This window comes from Mycothermus thermophilus (assembly GCF_041956435.1).
Source record: "Mycothermus thermophilus strain CBS 625.91 unplaced genomic scaffold VTJ04scaffold_5, whole genome shotgun sequence".
NCBI lineage: Eukaryota > Fungi > Ascomycota > Sordariomycetes > Sordariales > Chaetomiaceae > Mycothermus > Mycothermus thermophilus.
The window spans coordinates 2,520,262-2,534,101 of NW_027191431.1; the positions used below are offsets into that span (position 1 = coordinate 2,520,262).

General features: G+C 54.4%; 4 protein-coding genes across 4 annotated transcripts; 1 reads left to right on the forward strand and 3 right to left on the reverse strand.

The window, feature by feature from the left end:
• Window positions 1–1,592: 1,592 nt before the first annotated feature.
• On the forward strand, window positions 1,593–3,672 carry VTJ04DRAFT_7983 (uncharacterized protein; the record flags this gene model as incomplete). The annotated part of the gene is made up of 4 exons (XM_069366369.1): window positions 1,593–2,442; window positions 2,782–2,892; window positions 2,960–3,055; window positions 3,461–3,672. The coding sequence occupies 4 exons, from the start codon at window positions 1,593–1,595 to the stop codon at window positions 3,670–3,672; spliced, it is 1,269 nt and encodes a 422-aa protein (XP_069217311.1).
• A 300-nt stretch (window positions 3,673–3,972) lies between these two features.
• On the reverse strand, window positions 3,973–5,282 carry VTJ04DRAFT_7984 (uncharacterized protein; the record flags this gene model as incomplete). Its single annotated transcript, XM_069366370.1, has 2 exons — window positions 3,973–4,943; window positions 5,015–5,282. The coding sequence occupies 2 exons, from the start codon at window positions 5,280–5,282 to the stop codon at window positions 3,973–3,975; spliced, it is 1,239 nt and encodes a 412-aa protein (XP_069217312.1).
• Window positions 5,283–6,386: 1,104 nt separating this feature from the next.
• On the reverse strand, window positions 6,387–8,519 carry VTJ04DRAFT_7985 (uncharacterized protein; the record flags this gene model as incomplete). Its single annotated transcript, XM_069366371.1, has 2 exons — window positions 6,387–7,930; window positions 8,021–8,519. The coding sequence occupies 2 exons, from the start codon at window positions 8,517–8,519 to the stop codon at window positions 6,387–6,389; spliced, it is 2,043 nt and encodes a 680-aa protein (XP_069217313.1).
• A 2,954-nt stretch (window positions 8,520–11,473) lies between these two features.
• Window positions 11,474–13,609, reverse strand: VTJ04DRAFT_7986 (uncharacterized protein; the record flags this gene model as incomplete). The annotated part of the gene is made up of 5 exons (XM_069366372.1): window positions 11,474–11,621; window positions 11,687–11,831; window positions 11,899–12,379; window positions 12,447–12,874; window positions 13,072–13,609. 5 exons carry the CDS (start codon window positions 13,607–13,609, stop codon window positions 11,474–11,476), a joined length of 1,740 nt encoding a protein of 579 aa, XP_069217314.1.
• Window positions 13,610–13,840: the final 231 nt, after the last annotated feature.

Here is a 13,840-nt window from a genome sequence, read left to right on the forward strand (position 1 = left end):
CGCCCGAGGGTCCCAGGGTCTAGGCCTTGGGGGGTACTGGCACCAAACCACCAAGTGCTCCACGGTTTCCTCGCCCTGCCCTCAGGCGCAGTGGGGGGTGTTGACCCCGGGGGCTTTAGCCCTGAAAAGGAAGCCCCTAAGGCCTACTGCCCCTGCCCTCGCCTGGGTGATGATCTAATTAAACTTGGTATACTAGAGGCTAACACTGGACAGCTCCGGCTCCACCCAACTGACCGTGATGAACGCCGCTGGAGACTGGGACGCGATTTCTGGCAATCTGCCACGGGATGCTCAATGGCTCAACGTAGGGGTCCTCTTATTAGCAACGAGGTTGCGCGAGGAACGCACAACCTGGAGGACCTGACCCGTGGGTTAAATGCCCCTCACCTGTGGGGTGCACGGGCCAGGCGGCTCCACTATTCTACAACCTAAACCAGTGGGGCTAGGGTTAGGGTCACAACCCTAACCCTCAAGGAACGGGTGCCAACCCGTGACACAATCCAACCAGCCACACGGAGATTAGGATTATCACAAGCATCAGTTCCGCGCCAACCAGGCTTAGAGTTCGGTCTTGAAAGGTCGCCTGAGCCTCGACCTGAACTTACTGTCTCGAGTTCGCAATTGGCCAGGAGAATGGGAATGGGACAGACTAATATGGCATCCATTCCCATCCGTTCAAGACCCGGATCCCCAAACACTTGGCGTTTCCTATGCTGTACCCTTCTCTGCCAGTCTCGTTTACTCCAGCATTCACTTGCTGACGTGGAATAATGCTCCAGGCCAAACGACGAGAGGTATTTGGCTTTGGAGGCTCTCAGCTCTTCTGGTGGCAATCATGTGCCGCGAGAGCGGCTCGCATGGTGGTTGAAAATAGCTGTTGCTTTTCTGGCATTTCATTTCTTTTGTGGTCCTATTGATGTCTGGAAAGTGGAAGTTGTTGCCCTGCTTGTCTGTCCTGTTCCGTTCTTGGCGTTGGATCTGGTTTCAAAGCTTATCTTTATTCTTAACATTGCGGGGAGGTCTGTTCTTGTAATCGAAGCTCTCATGTCGCTACCTTTGTGCCCAGAATCCGTCTTCCAGAAGCCTTCGTGGCGACGTTATATTCCACATATCGGCTAGGGTCCTGTATTCTTTCATTTTTCCTTCTAGTCTCTTTCTCACTCTTTTGATTTTACCGTTTTGTTTCTCACTTTCACTCTCTCCATACGAGACACACTCAAAAACACCTAAACACACACCCATTTTCTCTCTCTCCTGTTATGTCTCTGTCTCCTGCAGTGGTGTTTTTTGTAGAAGCGATAAACTTGGTTGTCGTCGCCATACAATACTCTAAGAGATGTTAGAGGAGAATAAGCATGCATGACTTCGGTCAGGTGCCTTAGCCTCGTAAGGCTGAGTGTCGGGCGTCCCTGTGAGGAGTCTCATGGAAGATTTTTACCGCAGCTACTTACCCCAAGCCCAACGTCAGCTCCGCTTCAACGTCTGACTACTTCAGTTCTCCTCTCCCAAGCGCCCTCCTGTTTCCATCCTACCCCTAATTATCCTCAAACAACACGTTTCAAAGAAGAAAATTCGTCCCATCTCCTAACGCTATGAGACTGGTCAATGTCCACACCCTCGAACTCGAGGAGTTCATTGAGGGCTCCATCCCTTGTTATGCAATCCTGTCCCACACCTGGGGCAATGAGGAGCTCCTGTTTACTGACATGACAAACCTGAAGCGCTCACGTAAAACCAAGCCGACCGGATTCGCGAAGTTCAAGGGTTTATGCGCGCACGCGAAGATGCAGGGACTTGACTACGTCTGGATCGACACATGCTGCATCGACAAGTCTAGCAGCGCTGAGCTGTCCGAGGCCATCAACTCCATGTACAAGTGGTACGAACGATCACTTGTGTGCTACGCCTACCTGTCAGATGTTCACGACCGCGATGAGTCAGGTCGAGAATATAGAAGAAGCGAGCTTCTCAATCAACTCGCGCAAAGCCGCTGGTTCACGCGCGGATGGACACTCCAGGAACTAATCGCACCGACTTTCGTCAAGTTCTATACAGCAGAGTGGTCCTACCTAGGCAAGAAGGATGACGATGATCTTCTGCCTATTATTTCAGAGGCCAGCCTCGTCGATGAATGCTTCATCTCACATGCCGTGCCTATCGCCCTAGCCAGCGCTGCTAAGAGAATGTACTGGGCGTCGAAGCGCCAGACCACAAGAGTAGAGGATATTGCTTACTTCCTCCTCGGTATCTTTAATGTCAATATGCCTCTGCTGTATGGTGAGGGATCCAGAGCTTTTAAAAGGTTGCAGCAGGAGATCATCAAGATATGGAACGACCAGTCCATCTTTGCATGGTACTGTGCCGATCCACAACGAAAGCTCGATCTAGACTGGGCCGAGTCACAGAGCGTTGCGCTCGAAGGTGCGAGCGTTATTCTCGAAGGTGCGCTTGCGGAGTCACCGGCATGCTTTGCTCTCTCGGGAAATATCTGGCCGATTGCATCTCCGTGGACCACCATACCCCAGCCCAACGTCGACTGTCCTAAAGAGACGCCGACGTTCTGGGCCGTCACTAGTTTCGACGCGACGTTCCCGGAACGTCAACTGGTTGTTTTGAATTGCCAGCTCGGGCCGGTGCCGGGAACATTTCCAACCCTGGTGGTCAGGGTGAACAGTCCGACTCTTGCTTCACCTATCCCCGTGACACGAGACCTCACGCATGGCAAGGTTACCCAGATATCACTGGCTACACCCAGTGACCTTTGGCATGGTTTCCCTCCAGCGTTCGGATTAGAAGCATTAGACGATCCTATGGTTCTACCGTCACCAAAATACGGAGCTCCAGGACACCATGATGCCGTCGCTCTTCGCATCGAAGGACTTTCCCAGAAGCGTAGGTATTAGCGCACACGATACCCATCTGTTGAAATATGGTCACTTACCAGCGATTTTATTCTCAGGACAATATGAGCTGCAAACGCGAGAGAAAGCCCCAAGGCCATTGCTCATGCGGCGAGTCACGATATCTGGCACGAGACTTATCAACGATCGCGCCCGTGATTCAAAACCGGCATCAGGCGGCATCACACAGTATCATGTTATCGAAATGCTGAACCACAGTCCTTTCTGGATTCTTCCTCAAACGGTTTCAGGGTTCGAGGGTGTCATCAGCGTACCTGATGCATTTCCGAGACATCAGTGGAACCGCAACTCCCACCGCTTTTACTGGACCAGATGGAAAGTGAAATATCCTGAGGGCTTTCAAGCTGGAGTTCCCCTACCTATTGGTGTAGCTCGCATCTGCTTCGCCCGAGGGAATCAAGGAGACTCATCCCCTTGTGACATTGGCCTTCTCTTCTTTGGGGTACGCCTGGTGAAGAACACTGAAGAGCTCCAAAATCGACTCCGGCGACGAATTGTGGGACAACCTTACATCGCCGAACCATGGTGTTTCTTGACAGATGACAAGGGCGATGACCTTGCGGAGGCGTTCGGCAACCCGGGCCTGAGGGACAATGAATATGTCAAGTCCCAGCGGGCACGAGTTTGGCTTAAAGAGGACCGATTAACACTGGAGGCAACAGCACAAGCGGCCGAAATTTGCGGCGAGGAGTTTTTTGTCCTGCATGTCCGTTTGATTTCTCTAGAGGATAAGGATAGTTTCTCGAATTAGGTCATCCATAACAACTGAACGGATCTGTCAAGCTTGTGGAAGGCGTTTGGAATGAACAAGGACACCTGAAGACACCGGAAAAGGGGGGAAGCAAGAAGAGTACAAACAGAGTAAATCGATCCGATATTGCAAACTACCCAAAACCTAACGCACATGAATCTCTCCTTTCAAGCGAGTGTCCTTCCAGTCCTCACGACTCCCTCCGGCCCAAGCTCATCCGTTCCCGACCAGCTGTCGATCCTTGGACTGCCAGATCATTGCCGATGCCTCCCTCAGTCAGCAGCAACAACGACAGCAGTATTAATTCGCTCCTCCATACCCCACCTGGCGCCTCTTTTCTTCCATAGGCACCTCGGTGACAGCGACCATCTCGACGGCATCAGCATTCAGCTGGTTCGTGATGACGGAACGGTTGGAGCGGTAAGCGCGGATTTCTGAGGTCAAATCCCAGATAATAACCCACGAGTACGGCGCCACGAGGATGGTCTTGGAATTGCTCTCCTGCCGGCCTCTCTCAATGGTCCTGCTGTCGAGGAAGCGGAACTGGTAGGTCAGCGTGACCTGAAACTTCAGAACGAGAATGTCGCCCCCGGTTGAAACCGAGCTACCGACCGTATGCTCGGTTTCGCGCGTGCGCCGGTCCGTCACGGAGGTTGTAACGTCGTAGCTCTGCGTCATCGTCGTCGACGAATCGTTGGGGACCACATCGCGCACCTTCCACGCGACCGACTTGGTGATGGTGCAGAAGGGGTCGGTGATGTAGTCGAGGCTGAAGCGGTCCTTGGCGTCAAAGAAGCAGACAAACGGCACGGTGACAGACAGCTCCGAGGTGTTGAGCTTTTTGCCCCGCTCGGGAATCGTCTGCGGCGTGATCTTGGGAGGGTCGTAGCTTATATGCGACGGGGGCGGGGGTACGTAGAGCACGGGGACATGCGCCAGGGCGTGGCTCGGCTTGTTGTAGCCGGCGCTGAAGCGGAACGCGCTCGCCGTCACGGGGATCCATTCTTTATCGTTGTCGCTCTGGGCGCTGGGACGGATGGCCCAGAACGAGGCATCCCACTTGCCTCCCGATCCGCGATCGTCCCAGGTCGACCAGTCCTCATACTCGGCAGGCCGGACAAGATCTTCGCGGACGCACCAGATTTGGTCGGTGCCAGGAGCGCCGCCGCCGCGGGAGGCCACATCGCCCAGAGCGACATAGCCGGCCGGGGCCACTGGGCGCCAGATGGAAACGTCGTGCTTGCCGCCGCTACCCTTGTCGCTCCAGACCCCTAGATATCGTTGTCAGCAATCACACCAGGAGAAAACGGTATGGTGGCCAACGGCTAGAGTCATAACTCACAATCGTAGCGGACCGGCGCAGCCACGGCCGGGTTGTGACGATCGTGGGCAGGACGGCTGTCTCCGATCAAAAGGGCGGCCCAATTGTTGTTGGCGTTGGGGTGGCCCTCAAAGACGACGCTGCCGACGGGACGCAGCTCGCCCTGGGGATAGGGATGCCAGAAGGCACCGTCACGATTGGCGCCGGTGCCGGAGTCGTCCCAGCGCCAATCGTACTCGGACGTCAGGGTGACGCGGAGGTCACCGTAGTCGCGGGCCTTGTTGGGCATGATGGGCAAGTGATGATAGCTGGGAAGCTGTGTCGAGTGAAGTGATGAGACTGCAGATCTGACTATGTTGTTGGGGTGTGGTTCTTGATGTTTTTGGTCCGGCAGTCCCCCTCTTTTATCCTTCAACCTCGCCCTCCATCATCGTCGGCGAGGGGGTTATCTCATCCTCACCTCAACCTCCAGCCCTTGCGTCCAGCTGTCCATCTCGACCGCTTCCGTCAACCAAGATGCCATCAGGTAGCAATGGCGCGACGTCGTGTGTGAGGCTGCTGACTGTTCAGCTGTCAATATGACGGCGAATGGGCGAGTGAATGGCCCGGGATAACAGGTTCCCGCCTTAGGCATTCCTCGACGGCAGCATCCTGTTGCCGGTCTTTCCTCTTTGTGTCAAGAGTTATAGTCGTTGACATGCATGTCTGGAAGATATGAACTCCTCAGCTACGACGAGCACCACTATCAAGTAACAGGTAACGCCACGTCGCCGATCCTTCGACTCTACAAGAGTCCGCACGGCCTCGTCCAAGACTCGCCATCTCCAATTTTGCTGTGAGGTGGCGCTGCTCAGCTCCGAACGAGACTACTAAGTGTTTACTCGTCGACATGACTCGAGTCAATGGGTGCTCCTCGACGACAGCGCCCAGGTGACGATCCTTTCTCTAAACATGTGGATAGTGGAGACTACTTCCAGATAGTTACCGACGAATTACAGTAGTTAGCCAGATAGTATGTACTGATGGATCCCGAGTACATCTGTGGCGTTGGGCGGTCAAAAGAGCGGGGCAACCACAAATCGGGCACCAAAGAACCAAGCCCTTCATTCACAGCAATTGGCTCGTGGGTAATCCTTCGGTTGCCCCAGAGAAGGTCTCTTGAATTGCGCAGAAGTTCTGTGTGGTGGCTTTTTGGAATGGCGAAGAGGAGAGTACGGACTCTCTGATCGGCCAAAACAACAACTCCCGTGGGGCTTATTGACATTGAAAGTCTTGTTGACAACCCAAAGTTCACCAGGAAAGACCAAATGAAGCGTCATTAGGTGTTTGGCTTAATACTAGTCTTCTTCTCCCAGACACCTCGCGCGTTCCCCATCTTGAGCTCTTCCAGTCTTCACTGCAGCCATATGGTTTTCCTCTCTCCCGCTTTCAAGACCTCATTCCATGTGAACCACCTCCGCAAGCAATACAGCAATCCCGTCCTGACGAACCGACCGCTCCCCGTCGGTTCTACTTCAATAAACCAAACCCGACTATCCGACTCCGTATCAATCGTTGAGTAGATGAGGTACGCCCTTCCATCTTGCAATGCCCCACGGTTTCCTGTGCGCAGATCCGGGTAGTACTCGATTTCCACAGGCAGCGGCTCTTTGTTGCGTGCATTATCCAGCATTTGCCGCAGCTCCGGTGCTCCCACCAAAGGACCCTCCAGCTCCAGCGCCTTGTCACCATCCCGCAACCCCAAGACCGTAACATGGGAATCATCTTTGAGGCGCAGCATTTCCACCGGCCCGGTGACTGATGCCCAGCTCCATGAGGGCGCTCCCGTCGGCGCCCGCTCCGGGCTTCCCTTGCCCCCCTTGACGCACCACGGGAGAAGCTGGCCGAGCCATGGTTCCCAGTGACCATATACGCAGCGGTGGCCCGACGTGCGTTCGAGGGTATCAATTATTGCCTGCAACGCCCGGATGCGGTCGCTTGCGAAGGTCATGTTGCGCGTCGTGTAGGCATCGACGAGGGCGCCCCATACCCTCCAAAAGGGCTTTCTGTCCGCGGCCGAGCGCAGGAGATCGAGCCAGTTCTCCCGCTCCGAGCCGGCGATCATGTAGTGGACGGGGGAAGGCCAGACCGTCTCCGCAAAGCCGGGTGAGAGCTGTCCATTCAAGCCGCCTCTGTCGCTGTGCTTGTCCCAGATGGTTTGGCAAAACCATATCGGCTCCTCCTTTGTGTAAAACAGCACACGCGGCGACAGCAGCATCTCCTGCAACGTCCAGGCCCGCGTGGTGAGATTGCAGCGTCTCAGGTCAAAGAAAAGGTTGTTGTCGTAAAGCTGGACAATGCTGTCTGCTCCTCCGCCAACGGGCATGACTAATGGTCGATAGCCATTCCGTCGCTGATATAGTAGTGTGCTTGGTCTGAGGTTCAAAAACCCGTCATTGCTCGTGAGCGCGTCGCCCGCGGCGATGGTGACGGTTGCTTCATGATAGATGTCGCTCATCCGACTGAGCTCGACGGCTTTGTCTTCGTCACTGTCCTGGATGATGCACAGAGCGTCCACCCAGAGGTATTTAAGTCCCAGCCGACGCGTAACCTCTATGGCGTCTTGGATGGTCTGCCCTAGCTCATGGACCGCGATGCCGTTGAAGAGGCGGTTAAGGGATGACTTCGTAAGAATAACTTTTTGGGGGCCGCCCCAACAGTAACTTAAAGCGGCATACTGTCCCTCCTCGCCTGGGGAGGACTTGTAAAGACGGACGGTATGGACCTTAGAGGTCGCAACGTCGATGACGCGAGTGGGCAAGGTGGTACGCCCGCCTCGACTGCAGCTGGCGTGTTGGGTGAGGCAAGTTTGTAGCCAGTATTTGGCTGCCTCGAAAGCCAACGAGGTGTTTGGGGGTTCTGGGGGCCGGCAATGAAAGAACTTGGCACCAGGAGTCTCTGAGGATGGGATGCATATTAGCAATTGCCTAGTCCCTTGGGTATTGTGACACTTTCAGACCTACTACTAATTAATAGGTAATTACGTACCATATGGTTCTACAGGAATGAAGGTAACAAAGTCTACCAGTGACCGGCTTCTGCTGAGACTGGCGTTGTTGTCCTGGTCACTGGTCGGCGCATGAAGTTGGAACTTGAGACCATGAATGTGATGGCCAATATCCCTATTCGCCAAGCTCGCATTGTTCCAAGGCGCTTGGAACGGCTTCACACGCGTCGCTCGGACCTGGAGACGCCATCCGTTGAAGCCCTTGCAGGATTTGTCAATGTTGTCCCGCCAAAGAATTTTGGTGACATGGTTGCACAGGGAGCATTGGCTTGCCTGGGAGAGTCCGGTGTCGTCGAGGACTGAATGAAAGAAGCCTTCTTCTTGCGAAGAGGCCTCGGCGAGCCCCTGCGGAGAAAAGAGCAGGATGCATCTTGCGCAAAACGTTGGCGGTTGCTCGGCGTTCTCCCATGCTGATTCAAACCGGTTGAGTGGCCGAGGCCCTGTCGCATCGACACACCTGTCGGTATACGTCGAGGACATGACTGTGTCGGGATGTGGTTCTCCTGAGGATCTAAGATGGTCTTGTTCGTGACGAATTCATGTACTGCCCGTTGCGGGTGTTTTTCTCGGGGAGTTGCTTATGGAAGAGGAATGGGGAGAGGGAGTTGGTACTCTGTATCATGAGGACATATAAATGATGAGTTACATTGTTCGGCGAATCACCCACACATGCAGCACAGCCTCGCATCAGCCCCTTGGTGCCCAACCCGCGTCTGGTCAGCCTCGCGTCCCTCCTCCGTATTACCTAATGCTCAAATCCGGGATTCTTCAACTTGCCAACATCTGACCTTAACTCACCACGCCTCTCTCTTGGAATGGTCAGCCGACCCTTTTGAGACTTGAGTGATGGTGTGGTTCGGAGTTGATACCGGCGAGAGCTATTTCAGGAGGCGCGAAGTCATCACGGTGAGGATGTTAAAACGGAAAGCATCCATGTCAAGGAGGCAATGCTATGAAGCTTGAGAAATGAGCCAGTAGCAGGACTGAACTAAGTAATAGCAACTGTGACCCTCATCCCAAAACCCCTTCACACTCCCACCTGATCCATCACCACCGGCATCCCCTTCCCACATCCCCTGTCATCAACCTCACACAGGCACCCCGCCACTTCGCCCATTCTCGTCCGTCCCAACATCCTCGTCATCGTCGTCAAGCTCATCGTCAGCTGCATAGCCTGCGTCAGGATCCCCAGAATCACGGGGCTTGCCTTCATCAGGCATCGAACAAGCCCTCTTGGGAAAGGAGCCACCACGTCCATGGGGATTGATGGACAAACGGTTTAGACACCGACATAGCGGGGCAATGTCTACGCCATGAGCCATGGACTTCTGTGTTGGTGCAAGCTGTCCTCGACGGGCTGGAGAGGTTGTGGTTGGGGATCGTTTCTACCTGACGATTGACGGAGTAGAACCTAGCTGCTCGCTGTTGATAGTTTGTACGTCTCGGAGTTGGGAGAAAGGAAGTAACCTGTGCCCGAGACTTGATTCTAATTTTCAAGGCGATGAACAAGCCCTAGAGTGGAAGCGAGCGGTTCGACTCGTCGTATATCCTCAAGCATCATCCGCTTCAGGAACTATCTATCATCCTTTTGTATGTACCTCCATCAGGGTTTCCGGTTCGCTTCCTAACGTTCAAAGGAATGTCAAACTTAAAGAAACAAAGCCCTCAATATCCCTCGCCCAAGTCGCGTCGTTGCTTTTACATCCGTGGCACTCCTTTCCAACCTCGAAAGACCCTATGGCCTCGTGAGATATAGCTTCATCAGATGGAATGACTCCCCATGTTATGTGAAAGATGACCGTGTGGATATGGGTCCTTTCATACAACAATGAAAAGAGCCTTCGAGGCGTTGCTGGTTGAAAATCCTAACTATAGGTAAGGACCAACGCTCAAGGAGGCCCATGTTGGCTTTTATTTACCTACCTATCTGCTAACGAAAGTACCAAGTTAGGGAGAACCCATCGAAAACCCACCACACCCAGCTCCCGTATCCTAATCCCCACCCAACCAAACCCCACCCTCTCACCTCTCTCCTGATCAAAAGTAAGAACCCCTCGTCCAGCTCTCCAGCTGTATCACACCCCAACTATTCCCACCCAGCCTACTTCCCCTTAGGCTTCAACCCCCAATCCGGGGCATCCGAGCTCCTCTCCATAGCCACATCTGACAAACTCCCGTTCTGCGGTTTGGGGACAAGCACATCCCGGCTGCTGGGTGTGTTTGAGGAGCTTGTTATGCTGGAACCATACCCAGTCGTTGTGTTGGTCGATGAAGAGTACGCCGCCCAGTTCTTATTGGAACCGGTGCTCATGTTGACAGAGTTGTTGGTTCTTCCCGAGTGTATGCTTGAGTAAGGCTAAGGGTTAGGGAAGTTCAAGTCTTATGTGAGATTGGTGTGCTTGAGATGATGATGAAGTGGTTGGAATGAACTGGTGGGGACAACCCTGGGGATCATGGAGAAGGGGTGCTGGAGGGACGTTCTTATATGGGCACAATAGCCAGCACTTGGTGTGTAAACCATCCTAGTCTCTATACGCTATTCACGACGACAGAGTCTTGACGCATGGCTACGCAACTGTCCTCTCTCCAGGTCCCTTTATATCCCCTGGTCCGTGGTGAGGTGGAGCTTGATGAAATAGGGACATGGAAGATGCGTTGGCAATAACAATCATGTAATAAACCTCATAGAACCACGAGTACAGATCCTCTTTGTTGTTCGTCCTTGACAGATTGACCCGACATCCGACATCATCAATGAACCTGCACATCCGTTCACCATTGTAATATTAATCAGAATAAGATGGCAGCGATAGCTTCACTTTGAAGTCCCCACGCCAATATCATCTCTCAAGACCCAACCTTGGAACATGGCATGAACCATACACAACACTAACAGAACCCATAGCCTATCAAGCTCAGGCCCATAGGTATCTAGAAACGGTAAAGACAAGAGTGGGATTGATTCACTTCCAAAACTCCGTACCGCCAGCACACCACAGCATCTATCTACCATACCTAACCCCCCTCAACTCGACCATGTCCCCGGTATACCAACCGCCACCATGCATGATGCATCATCCACTAACCCCTCGCTCTAATAATGAACTGGCGCTGTCCAGGGAAAGAAAGGGTGGAACGCAAAACCTGTTGAAACCAAGCACCAAAGCCTCGTGCTGTAAATAAGGTAAGCCAAGGCAAACTACCGTCGGTACCTAAGTACCTGGGTACCTAGGCAGGTAAGTACCTAAGGTAGGAAGGTTATTTGTTTGTCCCCCTCTCATACCATTCCACACTCCTCTTTCTTTGTTCATCATCTCTTCATCATCGAGTCATGCTCATATTCAAGCTCAAGTCAATGGTGCCCATTATTATTCTTCTTCACTCATGTCATTTGCAGCCCGACTTCACTTCATTCACCCTCGTCTTCAATCCCTTCAAGCCGCCGACACAGACTTCCCGGCGCCATTCCTACTCGCGGTACCGTTAGTATGCCTGGAACCTGAGGCCGGAGCTGCTGCTGCTGCTGCCGCCGCCGCCGCTGCCGCGGCTGTTACCGCGCGGACGCGCTCTGCGTTTGACCATCTGAGTGACTCATGTTAGTAAGACCGAAACAATATGAATATGTAGTGGTAGAAGAGAACACTCACATCCTGATCCTGCCATCATCACCGCCCGACGCGAGCATGCACGGGTCCACGGGGTTCCACGCAACCGCATTACAGCTATCGCTGTGAGCCTCAATGTCCTGGATCAGGAGGCCGGTGAGCTTGTGCCAGAAGCAGATCCGGCCGTCTGCAAGATGTCAGCCATCATCATCATCCATGACACGACGGATTATCCTGCCGGAAGAAGCACTCACCCTCGCTCCCGCTAATCACAAAATTCTCGTTCGCGCCCCCCAAGTCACTCCGAATCGTGTACTGCCCGCCGCGATGGCCCGCATACCGCTGCACAATCCTGCGCGTCTCAAGGTCCATCAGGACCGCTTCGTTATCCGTCTTGTTGATCAGCAAGAACTTGTTGTCGCGGCTGATGGTGAGCGACGTGGCGCGGGCGTTCAGTTCGTAGTCGTACAAGTGCTCGCGCGTGGGGAAGCTGTAGACGTGGATGCGTCTTTGCTCGTCCATGGCCACAAGCCAGCGCTCGTCGTGCGAGAGGGCCACATCCTCGGTCCGGTGCGTCACTTTCCATGTGTAGAGACGCTCGCCGCGCATCGACCACTCGCAGAGGGACATGGACTTGTCGAAGGACCCTGTGATGAGGGTTTGCCCGTCGGATGTCCAGGCGCAGCAGCTTACAGGCTCGCCGAAGCCGCTGAGCACGCGGACACATTCCCCTGTCTATAACACATCATGCTGTCAGCATCAAAAACTAGAGAAACTGAAATACCCATGATTGGTTACGTACATCCGTATTCCAGATCCTCGCAGTGCGGTCAAATCCGCACGTTGCCAGGTGTTTGCTATCCGGGGACCACGAAAGGCTGCCAATCCCGCGGTCCATATGAGGATGCAGTTGGTTGAGCAGAGTCAACCGCTCCACATCCCAGACGCATGCCGAGTCTTCGGTGCCGCAGCTCGCGAGACGCTTGCCGTCGGGTGAGAAGCGGACGTGCCAGACCTCATCTGTCGGGCGGTTGACGATAATGTTTGGGTTAGAGAACTCGGCCATGACCTTGGAGGGGTACTGGCTCCGAGGGCAGGAGTGGTCGACGCAGAGCGATGGTACGTCACTCGACGTGTGGTACAGACAACGATCCATCTGACTCCGCTTCACGTCGTCTAGCAGTTTCGCCAGACGATTCTCGGGAAGCATCACCGAGGGCGAAATAGATTCTGCGAGCCAGGTTAGCTCATTACACTTTCCCCCCTGAAAATATCCGACATAACCAGACCAGCCTGTGCCAGTCAGACAGCAGCCCAAGGATCATCTGCTGCATGGGGAGCCTAGAAGGCAGCCCAAGCTGACAGAACGAACTCCTGGTGCCTGACTGGCTGGCGAGGCCTTGCAACAAAATATTCTAAAGACTCACCTGAGAGCTGAGCCAGGAGTATCCGCCGAGACTGCCCATTCGCACCGTCCCAGTTGGCCTTAGACCTGAGATCATCTGCGTCCTGGCACATAAGGAACCTTGACAGGAGATGGAGGGCCTGGTGTTGCTGCTGGCAGAGGGGTGTGAGCTCGTTACGCAACACGGCCAATGCCCGGGCCGTTTCCCGCTGCTCGAGGAGCTCGAGGAATTTTTGTTGGCGTAGGCGGAATTTCATGGTATCGCGGTCCGCCCCGGGTGCCAGCACCAAACCACCGCGGCCGTCGCCGTTCTTGCCGCATAATAGCTCCTCCGCCTTCACCCAGGAGCCGCTCAGCACTGCTTCCCTGAACGCAACCACGTCTGGACTCTCCACCTGGTAACCGCTCTCCTCCTCCACCATGGCAGCAGCGGCGTGGTGGCCCAGGTCGTTCAGGGCTTGGATCAGGATGCGCGACACCTCCTCGCGGCTGTGTCCGTGGTATGTTTCCGCAGGCCCGGACCTGGCCGGGCCCCAGCTGTTCCTGGCAGCGCTGGGCATGGCGCCTGTTTGGGTCGAGGTAGAGGCTCGGGATCCGTTAGACACCGGATGCGAAGAGTGGTTGTTGGACGGATCTCCTCTAGTATCCGCCAACATGGCAGTATTTCCAATGCGTCTACGTTTCTGATTGTGGTTGGAGCTGGCGAGAGGGTCTCTGTGTGGCGCCTCTCCCTCCTGCGCCTCTCCTCCGTCAAACCCTGCCCTCTGTCTCCTTCCAAGAACCTGCGCGGG